Source organism: Talpa occidentalis, unplaced genomic scaffold (assembly GCF_014898055.3).
Source record: "Talpa occidentalis isolate TD23 unplaced genomic scaffold, MPIMG_talOcc4v2.1 talOcc4.8, whole genome shotgun sequence".
NCBI classification, from domain to species: Eukaryota; Metazoa; Chordata; class Mammalia; order Eulipotyphla; family Talpidae; genus Talpa; species Talpa occidentalis.
The window spans coordinates 105,389,266-105,409,464 of NW_023605194.1; the positions used below are offsets into that span (position 1 = coordinate 105,389,266).

The window sequence follows — 20,199 nt, forward strand, 5'->3', positions numbered from 1 at the left end:
TTGAATATATACCTCATTTGCTTGTTTTTCAAGCCTCCTTGTTTCTACTTTTAAAGTTTTTTTCCTAGTTTCTTAAATTTACTCACTTTTTCTACTTTAGATTTAAATCACAGCTCTGCACCTTAGCTATGTCAACCTTTCCAAATCTATAAAATGAGGGCGAGAATCTCAACTGCAAACAGGGATACTACAGTATTAAATGAGATGACATATATAATCCAAGTACAGTACCTGGCGCCTAAGAGACTCTCAGTGATTGGTGCCTATTAGTCTATTATTTCTTCTAAGATATGCCACATTGCAAGAGATAAAGTTTGAGAACTAAAAATATATAGAACAAAACCCACCTTTATTTGCTCTAATCAATACTGGATTAGAGTACAATGAAGCAATCGCATGTTGTCTTTTTTAAATTCAAAAAGAAAAAAACTGGTAACATTTTTATAAAACCACATTTTTATGGTCACTTGATAGGATAGACATTTTAAGATCACTTGAGAAGACATCAGCTTGGGTTCAATAATTAACTAGCTGAGTGGTCATGAGCAAGACAATTCACTTTTCAGAACCTAAATGCACTTTGAAGTCACTTCTTGTCCACAACTGATAATGGTTTTGGCTCAATTCAAAATGCTGGCTCTTTTGTTGATGTTGTTTTGTTTTGCTTTTAAAGAAATTAAAATTATCATCTTGATATATTCTATTCCTAAGAAATCGATGTCTACATATCTTTTACAACAGTGGAATAAGAATTCATTATCACCTTCATGTGACTGCCAAATGATGTGCCAAGTTCTGCTAGACTTAGTCCACGATACTGAAGTCTGATGTACAGAGAACATTTACCTAAAGAGTTAATGGTCATAATACACTATAGCTGAAATGTATTAAAAGAATTCTTGTAAGCAAATCTGAACAACCCCCCCCTAATTTCATTGTGGAATTTGAAAAAAAGTAGATTCAAGTTAGCAGAATACTAATAAATGGGGAATTCTGAAGTCACAAAATATTCCTAAGTCCTACTTTGGTTAGCTCAGACAATGCTGTGACAAAATTCAAATTATACGCCACACACCTAGCCTTTTTTTTTTTTAATTGCAATATTCCCTGCAAATGCTACACATTTGGGAATTTCTAAAAACACAAGGAATGCCTAACATTAATTTTTATGCTTTTATAGTCAAATTAATTTATAGTCAAATTTGACCAATTACTTGACAGTGGTTTCCTTCAGTTCACCGCTGTCCAGGCTTAACTCTCTATTGAACAGGAAATATCCAATTTAGCATCTACTTAAATGACAATCACATAGGCAAAGATCACAAACAGAACACTTTCATTTATTACAATGAGTTCTAGCATTTGTTGGGATGCCAATCCTTTCTGTAACTTACATGCATCAAATTTCTGATTATCAACAGTACAGATTCAGAGATCTGAGCATAAAAACTCAAATCCATGAACTAAGAGGCAATATACATTATTCTCTAGTGTCTCAGAACGAAATCTAACAACACTGCTTTGACAAATGACAAACATACAAGTTGAAAGCACAAAGAATCCTGAATCTATCACAGATAGTACATATTTTGTCCATCAGAAAAACCCACCTTTGATTTTTAGACTAAAAGTAAATTATCACACTCTAAATACTACATTAAAGCTTATCACAAAGACTCAGTCTTGGTTTAATTATACTGTGCCTACCACTTGGCTGAGAAGCACTGTAACTATGTTCTATGTTCCAGCCTCAACAATTCCTTTAAGTCCGTGACCACCTCTTTGAAAACCGAAATTGTTCAACTAAAAGGTGAGGAAACAAACAGTTGTTCTATTTATTTGAATTATACCCAACTGTGCTAGGAATCAAGGTGGAACTATATGAAATGCTGCGCTGTAAAACTGTCAGCACTGTATCCATGAGTCTTATTACTATTAGGCATTTCAAAAACATTTGGTGACTTGAATTCAATATAAAATTAACAGTTTTCTCTTTATTCTAGTGAACTAGAACAGTGGCTCTTAGGTGGTATATATTAGAATCGCTTGTGGAACTTAAAAAAGGAAGGGGAAAAAAACAACCAAAAAACCCCATACACTTGACCTAATGTCTAGCACTTTAAATTCAGATTCAGCTGAATTTGAAGTGGAGTCTGGAATTCAATATTTTTGCTTAGAAAACGCTATACTTGGATTCTGATACATAACAATTAGAGAGCATATGGGAGACTAGCTTAAAAGTGAGTTGCCTACTACTATTACCTCTCCTTGAACACTCTGGCTCTGGTGAATTCTCTCACCTCATTTCATATTTAAATTAAAAACTGTAGTTCAATCCACAACTTTTATGAGCTAAATATTCTCTAAAATTTCAGATGCTGGAAGGCAAATGGTAACTTCCCATTATGAAGAAATCTCTCATCCACCCACCCCTTTCCTATACCTATGTGGGTAGAAAATTGTTTACAAGGGCACGTAGTTCAGACCAACTAAGTAAATTTGGAAAGTCTAATACTTTGAAATGGGCTGACTTTAAGAAACAATATAAATACCATCCAATCACCTCAGAATTAGACTTGACGACTTCTGTGGCTGGTTTAGACGCACCAAGAGTTGTAGTATCATTGCTGCAGTCAGACATACCTAAAAGTAAAATGTGTTAAGCATAAAATAAATAATTTATTAAAATTTGTTAGATAGCTGCATCACCTCACTGATATTCTTATAAATATTCCACAACATAATTAACTTGATTTACAAAACTACATATAATCATATTTATTGATTAAAGCAGGTAAGCAAGTCTAAAAACATTCCGATAAAGTATTTAAACAGAATATAAAAATGCATACCTCACTGATTAAAAAATTTCATAAAATCATTTTATGTATAAAGCAGAATTTAAAAGATCAGAGTCAATTTGATTTGGCAGAATAAAAAATTGAGATCCAAAGATGCCTGAAGTCAAAAGTTAGTTTCTCATGGCCTATAAAAAAGCAGTTTCAGGGCCTTCCCTGGTGGCGCAGTGGTTGAGCGCTGAGCTGCGAAGCTGCCCACAGCCTCTGCAGCGCTGGTTCGATCCCCAGCCACCCAGCAAGGGTCCCACATGGCACACAGACCTCTCTTGCCTCGCCCACTGCTCCCCTCAGAGGTGTATTTCGTCAGTCTGCCTGCTCTGTTCCTGGCTCTGGTGAATTCTCTCACCCTCCTGCGCTTCTAACTGTACCCAGTGCTTGTATAAATAAATAAATAAATCTTTTCTTTTCTTTTTTTTTTTTTAAAAGCAGTTTCGGACCTCTTTCACCTCACTGGCCAGGGCTCTTTAGTATTGACAACAGAGGTGACAGTTCATACTCTAAGTGAAACATTATTTAATTAATAATTTAATTAAAGAATAATGAGCTATTTCTGTTTCTACCTTATTCAACAACATTTAGAGTGCTTACTGTATATGAAGAACTCTGCTAAGGAGAAAGAAGATTAAGAGCACTCTGAATCTAATCTAATTTTAAGATACCATATTAGGTACTATAATGCAACGGAACAAATTTTTAGTCCTGATACATGCTGGAGAGAATAAATTAATTGTTTCCAAATCTAATCTAATACCACATTAAGAAAGTAATACCACATGAACAAGTAGAATTTATCCAGAAATAGAAGATTTGTTCAGGAATTTTGGTTCCTGAATTGGTTAAGGATATGTATTAGAATATACCATATTCACAAGTCCAAGCAGAAAAAAATGGATAATTCCATAAATAACAACAAAACCCAACAGCCATTCAAAATTCAACACTCAAAAGAAAAGAAATTAAAGGAGACTTGCTCAACAAGATAAAAATATATATACACTTTTGTCCTATAATCATCTCTTTTATTTAATAAAAAATAGAGGCCTTTCCACCAAGATCAGGAACAAGGCACAAATGTCCACCATCTGCTACTATGCACCACTGTATTAGAGATATTGGCCAATACAATTAGGTAAGATTAATCAACCAGAATAAGTAAAGAAGTAAAGCTATCACTATTTGCAGATACGATAGTACATTTAAAAAACTCCAAAGAATTAACGGCAAAACTAACTAAAAATAATTCAGTGAAAAAGTAGGCTACAAAGTTAACATTTAAAATTAATAGCTTTCATCTACAAAAATTATGAGTGGACACAATGACAGAGAAAATCCCAAAAATGGCTTACCACATAATATGCAATTACGTTCCTTTCATAAACAGAATAACCAAATAAAAAGAAATAAGACAACAAGAGAAGCATTTATATTATGCTACTGTCTTTATATCAACAACTATCTGGGATCTATAAAAGTTATTTTGCTAGATGCCACTAAGTCCCTTTAGATTGTGGTAAATTAAGTTCAGGATGCTCATTAAGCCAGACACATCAGTTAGATAATTCAAAAGTAGAAAGTACTGGTGAAATATGGTTAACCTCAATTGTATGCAATAGTGAGAAACAATCTAAAAGTCAGCCAGATATTCAACGATTCCCATCTCCACCATCATTACCAAGTTTTAACCAAGTACCAAAATTAACTATTTGAAGAATTCTTTTTATTTTCCCCATTTAGACTGTGCCACAGAGAAACAAATAAGTAGAATGATAAGACTCTCAAAACTAAATTACTTGTGAACAGCAGCTGAAACTCTAAATTTTTCAGTGGTCTGTGGCCTCATTCTTCTTGGATGCCTGAGTTCAAGAACATTAGCAGTAAAGAAAACCAAGGATGAAGAGAATTAAAAAGTTAATTTTTTATTCTATTAAATCCTCAAAACCATATATAATAACCCCCTCAATATTCATTGGTATTTTTCCCCAATGGAAGATAACTAAGTATTTGTTAAGGAATTTCATATTTACCCTAGAAACAATGGAAAACCACAGAAAGAGTCAGGAGAAGGGGAGAGGTACAATCAGATGTGTTTTAAAATATATCACTGTGCCTTCAGGACAGATAATGGATTAGAGATGGGTCACAACAGAAGTGGGCAAACAAGAATGGAGGTTACTGTAGAAATTTCAGGCAAGATGATAGTAACAAACTAAAGTAGTGGTAGTAGAAATGGACAGGTTTAAGAAAGATTTAGAAAGTAAAATTAACAAAACTTGTTGACAAATTATGTGTCGGAGAGAGGGAGCTATTAAAGATCACTCAGTTTTCTGGAATTTATAACTGGAAAGATGATGGAGTCATTCACTGAAATAAGGAACAAAGATGACCAACATTCGATAGTTTATTTGGGGAGCAAGGGGAAATTAATTTAATCTTAGATGTCATTTAAGATATTGTTAAGATCTTCAAGAGAGGGTGTCAACTAGAAAGATGTGCAGGTCTAGAGCTCAGAGGAAAACAGAAAACACTCATGCCCTCAGAAAAGCTGCCATCTTTATCACAGAAAAGCAGCTCACTATAAATTCCCAAATAGCCAAAACAAACATGAGACTTGAACCATCTGGTTTTAGTTAAAACAAAAAGCTGAGAGAGAACATGGCAATAATATTTCATCAGCTAAAACAAAACTGCTAGGCACCACAGGGAACACAGATTTTTTTTAAACTTGGCTCACCAGTATATTGATGATGTCACTAATGTCTAGTATTTTATTTTTTTTAAGATTTACTTATTGATGCACACAAGAGCTGGGGCACAGGCCAGAGATGCGGGGGGTGAGAGGCTCCACCAGAGACAGAGTGGGGAACAGAACAGGCAGATTGACTGAAATACACTGCGGAGGGGAGCAGCAGGCAAAACAGGAGAGGTCTGCTTCACCATGTGGGTTGCTTCCTGGCCGGCCGGGGATTGAACTCGTGCTGCAGAGGCTGCGTATTGTTTCATAGTGTGGTGCTTAACCCCTTGCGCCACCAGGGAGGCCCCTAATGTCTGGTATTTTAAAGTCTGAGCAGGTGTGGCAGATGTTCCTGGAGACATGCTATATACCCTTGCTGTACAATAAAGCAGCCACTAGCCACTGTGGCTCCTTGTACTTGAAATGTGAGTGGTGTGACTGAGGAACCGAACTTTTTATTCTATTTTAATTCAACTAATTTAAGAAGCCACATGTGGCTAATGGCCATGGTATTGACAGAACAGGTTTAGAGCTTCCTTAACATATTTCATCTGATTCCCAACAACTGCCGTGTGAGTTAACTGGGAGCAGGTGTGGACAATAGAGAGATTAGAGAAACAGAAATTGTTATTCCATCTGCTTTTTATAGTATTTGAATTTTATTTCTAGAATATATATTACTTATATAATTAAAATATTTAATATTTATTTATTTATTTTGGAACTGGGGTGTAGGCCAGAGGTATGGGGGCGGGGAGGTGAGAGAATTCATCAGAGATAGAGTGGGGAGCAGAACAGGAAGATTTTACTGAAATATCCTGCTAAGGGGAGCAGCAGGTGAGACAGGAGAGATCTGCTGTGCCATATGTGGGTTAGCTCGCTGGCCAGGGATCAAACTCAGGCCACATAGTGATGATAGCACTAAGAACCCCTAGGCCACGAGGGAGGTCCCTACAATTAAAATGTTTTTTACTTTAATTAATATGCCACATAGAAAAATTAGGAAATACAGAAAAAGTAAAATTCATCTTGTAAATCTTACCTTTAATCATATACAGCTAACATTTAGTCATACATGAAAAGGATCTACATTTTTAACACTTTCATTAGAAGTACCTATAGTGCCACTGGCCCAAATTACTTCCTTTGAGTTTTACCACATTTCTCTTCTACCTCACCCCACCCCCAAACACCTTAGAAATTTTATTTGATAACCATCATCTCTAAAATTCTACCTCAAAACTGTCAACAACACTAGTCACCTGCTTACTTCCCTTTCACCACTGTCATCACCATCCCCTCTGCCACCAATGTCAAACCCGTTAACTGGAACCCCATCTTTACCCTGCAATGTCCTGAAACCACGTAGTCATGGCAGTGAAAGAGTACAAGCTTTGGAGTTGAATGACTCTAGATGAGTTCCCTGGTTCTCTTTTCACTGCTTGGGTTACCCTGCACCAAACACTTCTGCTGTTTCTATACCTGTTTCTTCATTTGCTTTTAGGAAGTAAGACTAATACACAGAGAGCGTCTACAAAGCGCAGTAACCTAGGCAGAGTAGCACTCAATAATGACAACTAGCATTGCCCCAGATGCTTGAAGGTAGCACTTGAAACAAAATAGACAGGGTGCCAGCCATTTGGAGGTTACACAACACTGCTTTACCACCGCACTGACTTCCCCCAGAAACTCTACCTGGGATTTCAATTCCTGATCTACCTTATTAGGTATGTGAGCTAATACAGAGCACTTTATCTAAAACCTCCATTTCTTCATTTCTAACATTATAAAGCTATCTGCTCTATCTACTTGACATGGCTGGGGTAAAAATAAAATATGTGAAAGTGCTTTGTAAATCATTACATGCTAAATAAATAGATGTTATTAAACAAAGAATAGCATATTCCTCTTCTCTATGGCAAAACCAACGTGCCAAGAAAGGATTACAGATGTGCTCACACGTCGACCCTGTCTCCTCAGCCTTCAGGGAGCCAGGGAGAGCCTGGCTTCAGTGTGCCTACAAACAGAATTACTTTCTATGTGTATCATCAAGCAAAAAAGGAAAATGGAAACCTTGCTCTAAGTCACTCTCATGCTAACAGAAACTGCAGCTAGTCCAGAGATCCCCTCCTCTGGATGATTTAGGCCTCACCTCCAACTCAATCCTGCTCCAGAGACATGCACTCACACTTCCCCAAAGGAGAAAAAACCTGAACTGGAGGCTGCTAGTCCAATGCTAGCAGTGAGACCATGGCAAAGATATTGCTGTATTTTCACAAACAACTGAGCCATTTCCAGCAACACCTGCCTATAATCATCTCAGAAGCAATGGAAGAGAAGGGAATAAGAGGGGGAGGGAAGAAGAATAAGAAAGGAATAAAGGAGAAAGGAAATATATGCGTTTATCTTGTATAGAATGGCTAAAAATTTCCAAGAGCTATTCAATGCCTAAAAGTTAAGACTAAAGATAAGATTATTTCTCTTTTTTAAAAATAGCTTTTCCCATACATCCGGCAACGAATACTGGAATGACTTTTAGACTGTCATAGTCTATAAGTTCACCATCTTTCATACTACTCATTTTCCAGTATATACATATATTGCTAGTTTTTTATCCACAGCCATATTATCTTAAATTCCCTGTTGAATTACTCCTTCTCATCCTAATTTATTCCTTACTCCATCACAAATTTATCATTTTGAAATGTATTTATACTGTCAGACTCTTACAAGGCCAAGTTCATTTCTTAAAACCTTTATTTTCACATTTCCACTCCCCATGTCATAATACAAACATATACACTCCACATACAGATTTTTATCAATCTCCATGAGAAAATTCTATCAACATTATATAAACCTCCTCCAAATTCATTTATTTTTATGATTCTTTTTGGCATGACATTCAACCAGGTGTTCAGCTGCTTAAAGATTAAGAGAAACCCTTCCCTAACATTTGCTAGAAAATGGTGCAATAACCCTAACTCTTCCAAAAAAGACACAACGTAAATTTGGTGGAAGCAGACTGTGTACTAGTAGTAGAGATCACAATCTGGAGTCAGACCATCCATGCGTGCAATTTTGGCTCCAGCAGTGTAATTGTGAGTCCATTACTTTATATTGTAAAGTGTATCGGTGAATCATTAAGTTTCAGTTTCTTCATCTAATAAATGGGAAATTTAGCCACGTTTATAAATTGCTGTTAGGATTAGATGAAATAATCATCTCAGTATAATGCCCAGCACACAGCAAGCAAACAAATATTGTTACAATATAATCTACCTTCTGACTGTCATTTACTCAGAAGGAAAGTAATTTAGCATCATCTGCTCTTTCTTTATAAAAGTTATGCTTCCTTAGAAATGTTATGTTTTCTGCTTCCCCATGTGAGGATGATGCCAGACAGAGGGAAAGTATTTTATTTTGTGAGGAGAAGAACTAGTTACTCTCTAGACTCTAGTAAGATGTATAGGTCTCTCTCTTGGAGTTCTCACATTCTACCAAACTAGGGTTAAACTTAGAACTTCAACCTTCAACCAACAAACACTTCAGAACCAAACCAGTAAGTTCAACCATGCTTCCTAAACTTGGAAGGATAGTAACTTATTCATGAGAGAGAACCATCACTAAAATGCCTCATATATACTGGAGAGTAAGGAGAGGTCAAGATAAAGTGCATCGTACCAAAGTTTATGGGACACAACTGAAACATCCTAGAAAAGTCTACAGGAGATGATGCCTCAAGTGAAAAGCAAGAAAATGAAAGTAAAACACTAATGGAACTTAACTATTTTATCCTGCATTGTACTCAGCAGGCTAGTGATCTTTAATATGTATCAAGACACATCAATAGCAGAAATGTCAATTTATAAATCCACTGGATATTCACAGCGTTGGCCACAATCAGCTATCACTAAAAAGAAACCTCAAAACCACAAATCAGGAACTAAATAAGTAGACTCAGGAACTAAGTAAGTAGGCAGTTTTACTTCCTTCTCTAGTTCTAGAAAGAAATTTAGAAACCATGAAGTTTTGTAGTAGTTAAAAGATTTCAGTGTAATGCCAAAATCTCTGCATTTTACTCTCCTTGGTTCAAAACCATTTATATTTTGAAAGAATAAGGTTCCATAAAAAAAGTTTCATTAACTTCAACAAGACTCGTCCTAAGGAGTGGTTTTTAATGTATCTGAGGTTTTATATTTCCTTTGACAATTTGATTAAATGAATGGACATGGGGAGGGGGGGAAATGCATGCAAACAAAACTTTGCCTATAATTTCATAGGTGGGGATGAGGCTGAAAGTCACTGACCCCTAGTCCACGGGCCCCAACCCCGCAGGATTAAGGCAAACCATGACTCAAGGAAAGATAATTTATCAATTTGAAAAGGAACCAAAGTTCCAAGGCAGAGATTTTAATCCAAAAAATAAGATTAGAAATACTGTCCACTTTCTCAGATAATGAGTGTTAGATGTGATCAGGTGAAGGTGACAGTGATGTTGAACAAGAAAAAAAAAAAAAAAACACAAGACAAGCGGAAAAAAGTGGAATTAAAAACAGGACCAACAGATGGCCTACTTGCAGTCACTTACAGATGCAGGTTTTCCCTACTATACAGCAGAAAGTTCCTATTTGGTATGATTTGGGTCTGGGAATACTATGATCATTAAGTGACATTACCAAACTTTTTGAGCGTTGTGAGATCCAAAAAATAACCTACCAAATTATACCAAATAGGAAGTGGGAAACCTGTGACAGCAATGAAACTAATCCCGCAAGCTTAACACAGGGCTGACTTAACATAACCAATTCTGGTGCACATTTCTACGCCAGTAAGTTAATTAAATGGCAAACGTGAACACGGCCTTGCAGGTGAAGGCACAGGTTTCTGAAAAGCCCTACCAATCTCCCATTCTCCCTTACCAAACAAGAACGGAGTGAGAGATACACCCTTCATCCAGGAGAAAAGGAAGGGAGTGAGAAAAATCTTAATAGGAGGGGGTGAAAGATCTGCAAGTGTATACGACAAACTGAGAGATCAAAGGGCTCCAGAGGGAGATAAGAACAAAACAAAGGAAGTAATAATAAAATAAAAGGAAAAAGCTTCTAGACACTGTTCTTAAACACACCCACACACCCCACAAAACTTTCCCCCGGACACGTACACAGTAGTCACTTGGCAAGGGAACGAGCGAAAAGACAACAAGCACGACCTACTTCCCAAACTCCAGCATTCCTGGGACGGTCTCTAAGCACAGGCGGGCTTGGGACGTCTCGGCAAGGCTCCTCCCTGCACCGCGGCCCGGACAACCTCTCCCGGGCTCCCTCCTCTCTCGGCGGGGGCCAGGAAGTGGGGCTGCAGGGCGAGGGGCAGAGAGCTCAAGGCTGGACCCCAAACCCGAAGGTGGCCCCCTCCGAGCCTTAAGACCTGGCTCGTGCCACCCTCTGCCCACCCACGGGGCGCCGAGCTGGAAGAGGGTGCGCCCTGGAAGCACCCTCTGCCCCGGCTGTCGCGGGGTGCACTCAGGGCACCAGGAGGGACGAAGGGGCAGAAACCAAAGGCCAAGCCCTCGGGCAGACAGAGCGCGGACTGCGGGAAGACGCGCACCAAGAGTCCCGCACAGGCACCCCCAGGCGACGTGCCCTCCCCCGGCCCCCCGCACCCCGCCCGGCTTCCCCGCCTCCTCCCGCCGGCCAGTTCCGCCCTCACCTGTCCGCGGGCGACCCGGCAGCGCTCGCGTCCAGGAGTCGCCTCAAGCCTGGCAGGAAACGAGCGGAAGCGCGCCCCGGGCCTGCTTCCCTCCCCTCCCCCCGCGCGCCCCGGATCCTCGGGGGCGGGGCGCACCGCGGCTGCCACCGCCGCCCACTGACCAACCGCCGAGGACACTCCGGCCGGCGGCCTCCGCACCCGCCCTGCGGCCCCAGTGCCCGGAGCCGCGGAGCCGGAAGTGAGGCGACCGGAAGCGGCCCCGGACGGCCCCTCTCTCCTGCGCGCGGCCGGCCCCGCCACGTCTCGGTGGTGCGCGCCCCTCCCTCCCCCAGGCGCCTCCGCCCCGACGCGGGCGGCTGCCCCGCCCCCCGCGCTGCGGCCCTAGCAACCACATCCGGGGCCCCGCTGGCGCCGTTGCCCCGGTAATTCTCTGGCCGCCGCGGGATCGCAGAGCGTGTGCGCGCGGGGCCGAGGCACCTGCCCGCGCGGGGAGCTGGCGCACGGGCGCGCCGGGCTGGGCTTGCGGGGCCGGGCGTCTCCAGAAGCCCTCAGCCCCCGCCGTCCTCACACGCCCCCCGGCCTCGCGCGTGAGGCGCCCCCGCCACACGGTGAGCCGGCGGGAGGGGCGCGGACGTAGCTCACCGCCGCGAGCGCCCTGGAGAGCGCGGGCTCCGCGCCGCCGCCGCCGAGCGCGCAGCGGTTACCCCGGGCCCGAGGGCGGGCGCGCGAGGGCGCGCGGGGTCGCGGAGGCCGGCGGGCTGCGAGGGGCTCCTCCTGCTGCCCCAGCGCCGGGGCCCCCTCCGGCCGCATCCCTCACGCCCCCCCCCAGGACCCCCAGGCCCTCCGCGCCCCTCATCTCCGCGCTCCTGTCACTCGCCGCCTTTGTGTCCACTTTCTCATCTCGCCCGCGGGCGGGGAGTCCCCACACTGGTCTCTCCTGCAACTCTCTCTCTCTCCTCGTGACCGACTTCTGCTCTCTCCCTTTCCCCGTCGCTTCTTAAGCAGCTCGCCCTCCTGTCTGCAGGCTCCGGTCAGCGATTCCTTCTCTTAGAGCCCTTTGTGGTTTCCTAAGTTGAGGCCCCTGTCCGGACTGAGACACCCTGTTTGTCTGTCCCTGTCCCCAGCACTGGTTGGAGGGGGCGTGTGAGTCCACGGTGGTGCCATCCTTTACCTGAACTCACGTGCAGTGCCTGGAGTGGACCCACCACACACATTTTCCCTCACACTTCGGGGCTGCTTTTCTTTTGACAACTCTCCATGCTCACTTGTACCACCATTTCACTTGTAGACGGTGAAGGGTGACAAGTGCCCTCGATGAGATTTACCCTTTTCTCCTTTACTTGTCACGTTAAGGGACAAGACATTTTTAATGACTAAATGCTTCCATGCAGGACTCTGCACTGCTGGGGAACTTCAACGTAGTGAAAGCATATGACTTGCTGTTGCCATGACTATTAAGTGACACCACAAATCTTTCTAAAGTAGATAAAGATATTTGTTGTGTGAGATCTCCAGGACACCGCCTCTGACAACAGTGTTGCCATCCGAAAACATGTATCTGTGTATCAAAGGCTCTTGTTTTAAATGGCTCTCTCCTTAATCAAAAAAGAGCAGATGTATGTTCCAACTCTCTCCAACTGTAAGTTAAGTTCTGTAGCCTACTATGAATTTCTTGTTCAGAGACACCCTGTTTGTCTTCACATGGAAGAAAAAGATGCCAATCTAGGATAATTGCTGCTCTTATTGTATAAGTATGGAGTGGAAATTAGTAGCTATATCCAAGTGTTCCTCTTAGAATTTCGGAAGAGTGACTAGGAGGGGGTTCACAGCAGTGCTCAGTGATGCTTGAACAACATGTACTTAACCTTTTGAGCTGGCTGCTGCCTTAAAGATTCTTGCAAGTTGTGTCTTGCATTTGGACACACTTAGTTTCACTATCAGACTGCTAGGCTCAGAGGTGTTTCTTATATTAGAAAGGTGGGTGTTTCTTGTATTAGAAAGGGTGCTTGTTATTTATCCTTCACTGGATTATTGCCTTGGTAGCTGCTGGTGGTTTTGATAGTGATTCTGGTGGACTTAGAACTAATGTCAAGTTCTACTGGGTGAAAGTGCATTTGATCAAGTTAGGTAGTACTAAGTGTGATGCTGGTCCTGTGCATAATTAGTCCCATACACAGTGTTTTGCTGTATAAGACTGTCCACAGTATTAATCTGCTGCCCCTTGGGGAAGTTAGAATGCAGATTGGCTTGCAGACAATCCTGGAAGCTACTTCAATTGGTGATGGGAATGGTGAAATTCTGTGGGCTTTCTTTGGGAAAAAGAAATAGTAGCCAGTATTCTTTGGACTTGTGGGAAATTTTTACATACTAAGAAAAATCGTATTTTAAATCTATCTCTGCTTAGATGGGGCCTATCTTTCCATCTAGCTATCACCTATCTATCTCTTTGCCCATGAGGTTGAAGAATTCTGCCTCCCCAGAATTCTGTTCTGCTTAGCAAGAATAGAGTACTACTTTTCTCTCAATTGCTATGTTTGAAGAGGTCAGAAAGAAAAAAAGGGAATAACCACCATATATATTTATGACATAGGGATTATCTGCTCATTCACCTTTGCACTGCTATTGCTTTTACTGATATAAATATATATTTTTTAACAAGGCAGGTACTATTTATTTGCAAATGTAAGAGCTTACTAATCAGTTGGCTTTGAGTTTATCAAAGACGAAATAATATGGGTGGATCTAAACTGATCACATGAGACTTTTAAGAGCAGAGTATTTTCTGCAGCTAGTGGTAGCAGAGTAAGAGAAAAATGGGAGGCTTGAGAGAAATCCTGCACAAGAAAGGTGCTGTCTTGCTGAAATGAAGATGGCCACAGGCCTCTAAGAACTGAGAGAATTCTCTGCTGACAGCCAGCAAAAACCCTAGGGACCTCATTCTTACAGCTGTCGGGGCTGCAAATAAAGTGAATGAGCTTGAAAGCAGACTCTGGCCTGGAGCCCCCAGAGGAGAGCCCCAACTAACTGACATCTGATTTCTGCCCTGTGAGACCCTAAACAGAGGACCCTGTAGAGGCCACCTGGGCTTTCAACCTACAAGCCTATTAGATGATAAATGAGTGTCGTTTTAAGAAACTAAATGTGTGGTAACTGTTATATAGATATAGAAAAATATATATTTGTGTACTAGGTATTTTTTTACATCTGCAATTATTCATGTGGGATAGTATCCTAGATATGAACTTGCTGGATAAAAGCTATGCACATATTTAAGCCTTTTGTATCAGTGCTGATTTGCCCTCCATAAGCTTTGTACCAATTTATATGCCTCCTAACAACCCCTGTTAGCACATCCTGGCAAACACTAGATACTGCCTTTCTGATTGGCAAAAACAAAAGAAGCTATCTCCTTTTTTCAAAGATTTACATTTTATTAACAGTAGAAAGGTTTTCTCTGGAGTTCCATTGGTAAGTCTCTTTTTGGTGAATTTTACCCATTCTTACTCTTCAGTTAGCTTTACTATTGACATAAAGAAAGTATTGTGTGCTACATCAGCATTTTTCTGCTGTAATATTTTCAAGGGATAATGAGCTTACTTGACAGAACGAGTACTTTTGCCATTACTCCCTGCAAGAAAAATAATAATAATAATAGTCCCAGATGTTATACTATGGTGGAAAAGTTGTTAGCTTCATTGATCAGGCAGTATTAGTGCCTTATTCTTTTTTAGGGAAAAAGCTAGTCTGGTTGTTTTAAACAATGTGGTTGTCTTAAGAATAAAGATAGAGTATATCTTACCTTGGAAAATTGTAACTTGACTGCTAGTTTAGAAGGAAACATACTGTAAACTCAGAAAAAATTATTATCTTCTTATGCATGTCACTATTTTTTTTAAGATTTATTTATTTATGCATACAAGAGCTGGGGTACAGGCCAGAGATGCGGGGGGGTGGGGTGGTGGGAAAGGATTCACCAGAGACAGAGTGGGGAACAGAACAGGCAGATTGACCGAAATACACTGCTGAGGGGAGCAGCAGGTGAGTCAGGAGGGTCTGCTGCACCATGTGGGTAGCTCCCTGGCCGGCCTGGGATCGAACTTGTGCTGAAGAGGTTGCAGATTGCTTCATAGTGTGGTGCTTAACCCCTAGTGCCACCAGGGAGGCCCTGCATGTGACTATTTTCAATTTGATCAAATAATCAATAATATCTGATTATGTATAATAGTCATTTATTTGGGATGCGGTAAGGGAGGAAATTCAGTTTACTTTTTCTGTAATCTTTGTTACTTGAGATGCTAGAGTTTATTTCTGACAAGAAGGATGGAAGGAAGAAAGGGAAGGAGGGAAGGAGAAGTCAGGAGATTTTAACTTTGAATTTGGAGAGTACTTTTGCTTGGTTTTGCTTTTCTTTAAAAATTTGGTTTTTGCTACCTCAGTTTCTGGAGGTATGCAAGAAATGCAAGAAATTTTTGAATTTTTATTTTGAAATATTTTGTAGATTACAGGAAATGGGAGAAGAAATTGCAAGAAGGTCTCCTATAGGGGCAAGATTTTTTTTAGGTGAATGGGCAAATATTACTTACTTCGAGAAGTCAGTTTTCCTGGTTTGGTTGCTGTTTGTGTTCACAGAATTCATTGTGGCCTATTGGTCTATGGTGCCCTGATGTTGCTTTTGTGGCAGGGAGAGGTTGTGTTTGAATAGGCATTGGAAATGCTGACTTGGCTTGGGGCTAGGGGCACAAAATGTGTAACTAATATCAGAGGAGGCCACCCAGTTTCAAGAACCCTGGCATATGATGAAGAGAACAGTAAACTTGACATTAGAAAGCTTGGATTTCGGACTGCACTCAGCCATGTGCTAATTGTGTCCACATAAATCCTGTTCTGCCTTCCTCCTGAGTCATCTGAAATACAGAAAGTAAAGCAGGTTGGAAACAAAAGCCCTGGACTAACAATGATTGGGCTATTAAGACCTTTTTTTTTTTTTTTTTTTTTAAGGTTTTGCAATAACAACAATAAAAAGCTCTTTTATGATTGTAGTTCCTATGATAAAAAATTACTTCTTTGATTTGGACAGTCAAGGAAGAGGAGTTTTGACAAAAAGTTTTGTCAAAAAAATTGTGCAAAAATCACGTACCATCTTGAAACCTGGGGGATCAGAAAAGAATGAGAGGGTGGAGCACCCATGCTATTTCCATTTTAGCAACATCTGCTTAGCTTCTTACCTTGCCCTGGGGAAGACCCAAGATTCTGGTAGGGGGGATGCTAGCTGGGAAGGCAGCAGGGAGCCCATTTGGGGACCTGTGACTGTTCTCACAGTGTATATTTAAGGTGAGACTCTTGCTTATGTTTGCAAGTAGGATTCTGTAAACTCTGAATTTTATAGGTTGACACAGTCAAAGGGACATTAGTATAGATAATGATGATGAGATTTTCAAATATTATTGAAGACTGTGTAAAGTGCTAAATACTATGCTAAGTCTTTGTACTCTCATTGAATCTCATCAACTATGCAGTAACTATGGGGGGGTGGAGTAGTCACCCCTATTTTACAAATAAGGAATTCAGATGGTTAAGTAAACTACCCAGGAGCACATAAGTACTAAATGGCAGTCACTTTCTCAATTTAGGTCTGTTTGGCACCAAAGTCCATATCCTTACACTATGATCAAACTTTCATTCTACAGATAAGGTGGTAGAGGTCCTATGAGGTTAAGCCAAGACCCAGTCACTCTCCTTCTTCTCTTAGTCTAGGTCTTCTGCATTATATCCACCTCATTGTCTATTCCCATGCATTTTTGTCAACTATTCCTGGCCTCTCTGCACCGTGGCTAATGTGTCAAATTGAAAGGAAAGTTACTAGGTTTTTAAGCACTTGGGTAGAATAAGATTTAGATTTTTTAAATGTATAATGGAAAAATTTGATTTGCGTTTTAGTGAACCATCTTCTACCAGACTTCTAGGAGACACTGTCTCCCATGTGCTATTAAAAGTTGAACCTTGTGACTACTGTCTGAGTATGTTTTCTTTAGAGAAGTCAGAGCGGGCAGTCTGTGACTTCACGTAAAAAATAGCCACCAAGGATCTTGCCAGCATCATTTTTAGTGCTTTAATTTCAGTAAGTCTACATTTTCAAACCAGATTAAATGTGTCTGATTTATTTCAGAAGTATATATTCCAAGGCACGTGAGAATTCAAATGCACCAAGTAGAGCTAGAGTGCTTTTTTACAGAGGAGCACTTTAGGCGGTAAGCATTTCTCCTAGAAGCTTTGGTAATTGTATTCTCAGAAATATGTTCCTATTATTTTCATTATTATGAAAAGCATAACTAATTAGTATAAATGTTCTTTTTGATATTCAATTAAAATGCCATTGCTAACATTGATGGTTTTGGGTTTTTTAATATTTTCAAGAGACAAGAAGATATACTGTCAAGTTCTAGAAGGATTTTCTACCATTTTCTTCTCCACCCTGAAGATACTTGGAAATTAATGGATAACGTTTTGCCTGAAAATTACTGAATGCTTTTTCTCCTTATCTCTGAGGCCTTCTGTGGAGAATTAATAAGAGGTCGAATGCGCACATGGATAAAATGGATCACCTTAAAGGATTGAAGTTCCAAAAATATATCAGCAGGACTGGACAGGCTTGACATAATGAGATTTCTATTTTAGCTTGACTTCTGGAACTCTGAATAAACTATAAACTGAGCTACATTAGGTTCTGGGAAGGCAGTTTCTCTTCTAAAATATTCTCGCTGCATCTAACCTTTTTCTTACTCAAATCCTTTGAAAAAAATATATTTAGTCATCAATTTCCTGAGAAATAAGGTGATTAGACTCTTTCAGTATATGAAGTAGACTAGAAAACAGCAATTTGTGCCATACTGGAAAAGTAAATTAAAAGAAACAGATACAAGGAATCTGAGAAAACCGCTGCAGAAATACTAACTGAGATGGCAGAAGCTTCTGTGGATGCCTCGTCTCTGCCTGCAACAGTGAAGAAGAAGAAAAGCCTATCCATTGAAGAAAAGATTGACATCATAAATGCAGTAGAAAGTGGCAAGAAAAAAGCAGAGATTGCAGCTGAATATGGAATAAAGAAAAATTCACTGTCTTCTATTATGAAGAATAAAGACAAAGTTCTAGAAGCCTTCGAATCTCTGAGATTTGATCCGAAGAGAAAAAGACTGAGAACTGCTTTTTACACAGATCTGGAAGAGGCTTTAATGAGGTGGTATCGAATTGCTCAGTGTCTAAATGTCCCAGTTAATGGTCCAATGTTGCGTCTAAAAGCTAATGATTTTGCCCAGAAACTGGGACATAATGATTTTAAGTGCAGTAACGGTTGGCTGGATCGCTTTAAATCCAGGTATGGTTTGGTGTTCAGAGCTCAGCCTGTGGAAGCTACAGGCGTATCGATAGACCCTTCAGCTGTCTGGCACCAAAATGTGCTTCCTTATTATTTAAATGATTATCATCCTAAAAATGTTTTTAATATAAAAGAGACTGGGCTATTTTATCGAATGTTACCTACAAATACATTTGCATTTAAAGGAGAAACGTGCTCAATTGGAAAATTGTGCAAAGATAGAATAACTTTGGTGGTTGGGACAAACATGGATGGCTCAGAGAAACTACCTTTGCTTGTCATTGGAAAAAACAGAAACCCACATTGTTTCAAAGGTATAAAATCATTGCCTGTGTATTATGAAGCTAATGGAATGGCTTGGATGACCTCAGCTGTATTTGAACAGTGGATGCGCCAGCTTGATGAGAAATTTCAAGCCCAGCAACGAAGAGTGGTGATTTTTGTTGACTCTTTTCCTGCTCATCCAGAAGTAAAGAACCTAAAATCCATCGAATTAGCATTTTTTCCATCATGTTTATCCTCCAAATTTATAGCTATGAAACAGGGTGTTATCAAAAACCTGAAAATCAAATATCGACGTTGTCTTATCAAGAAATTTTTAAGCTCTGTTGAAGGTAGCAGAGAATTTACATTTTCTCTACTGGATGCAATTGATACCTTGCATCTCTGTTGGAGGGCTGTAACCACAGAGACCATTGTTAAGAGCTTTGAGGAGGCCGGATTCAAATTTCAGAAGGGAGAAAGCGATGAGACAAATGCAGAGCTGGACACTGGTTTTGATTTGGTTGCCCATGCCCAGGCAGCCGGAGTGGAGTTTCCTGAAGGTTTATCTGTGGAAGAGTATGCTGCCCTGGATGACGATCTGGAGACTTGCGAAGGGTCACCAAGCAGTGACGCAGTGTGGAACAGAGAAAGTCAGTCAGATGAAACTGGATTTTATGCTTCTGATGAAGAGGATGATGGTGGATCTCTGGGAACTGAGCCCCCTTCACCTTCAAAAACTGAGGCAATAACTGCTTTAGAGACTCTTAAAAATTTTCTTAGAAGTCAAGATATGAATGATGGGCTACATAATTCTTTAGCAGACCTTGAGATTTTTATTAACTCTTTGTCATCTAAATAACTATTTATTGTACAATATCTGAAGAGTCATAGCTTTTCCTGATGCTTTTTTACCATAAAAGGTATGTAAAAGGAAAATACCACTTAAACATAAAAATGAAAAGCTAATCTGTTTAATCTCAAATGTCTGGTCTGAATAACAAAGTTTCCTAGGTAGATTAAATACAGATTATGTAAATGAAATATATGAGTTTCAGTTTACCAAGGTTTTGGGGAGTAGAAAATGTACTTCAGAGACCTTGTACTTGAAACATATGTTAAATATGTCAAAAATAAAAAGGATTTCCCCCTCTCTGATTCATCCAGGTTGAATTGGTGATTCCTATTTTCTTTTTAAGTTAGGACATGTTCTAGAATATTTTGTCTACCTCATCTAAGTTTCAAAATATCAATTGCTTGGATATTTA

The 20,199-nt window shown here is 40.3% G+C and overlaps 2 protein-coding genes across 8 annotated transcripts in view; one reads left to right on the top strand and one right to left on the bottom strand.

The window, feature by feature from the left end:
- Positions 1-11,406, bottom strand: part of ARFIP1 (ADP ribosylation factor interacting protein 1) — a 73,363-nt gene extending 61,957 nt beyond the window's left edge. Inside the window, exons 1-3 of one of the 6 annotated variants that reach the window (XM_037497795.2) lie at positions 11,299-11,406; positions 10,806-10,944; positions 2,564-2,643 (exon numbers count right to left, since the gene is read on the bottom strand). In XM_037497795.2, coding sequence (XP_037353692.1) covers positions 2,564-2,641 — 78 coding nt within the window. In that variant the 5' untranslated portion in view covers positions 2,642-2,643; positions 10,806-10,944; positions 11,299-11,406. Of the gene's footprint in view, positions 1-2,563; positions 2,644-10,805; positions 10,945-11,298 lie in introns of those variants that run through there. The other 5 variants (XM_037497794.2, XM_037497797.2, XM_037497798.2 and 2 more) reach the window with 5 other exon arrangements.
- Positions 11,407-11,825: 419 nt separating this feature from the next.
- Positions 11,826-19,898, top strand: TIGD4 (tigger transposable element derived 4). 2 transcript variants are annotated; one of them, XM_037496924.2, is made up of 3 exons: positions 11,826-11,906; positions 17,465-17,546; positions 17,713-19,898. In XM_037496924.2, the coding sequence occupies exon 3, from the start codon at positions 18,255-18,257 to the stop codon at positions 19,791-19,793; it is 1,539 nt and encodes a 512-aa protein (XP_037352821.1). In that variant the 5' UTR covers positions 11,826-11,906; positions 17,465-17,546; positions 17,713-18,254; the 3' UTR covers positions 19,794-19,898. The 2 variants fall into 2 exon arrangements, with proteins under 2 accessions (XP_037352821.1, XP_037352822.1); XM_037496925.2 differs by lacking the exon at positions 17,465-17,546.
- Positions 19,899-20,199: the final 301 nt, after the last annotated feature.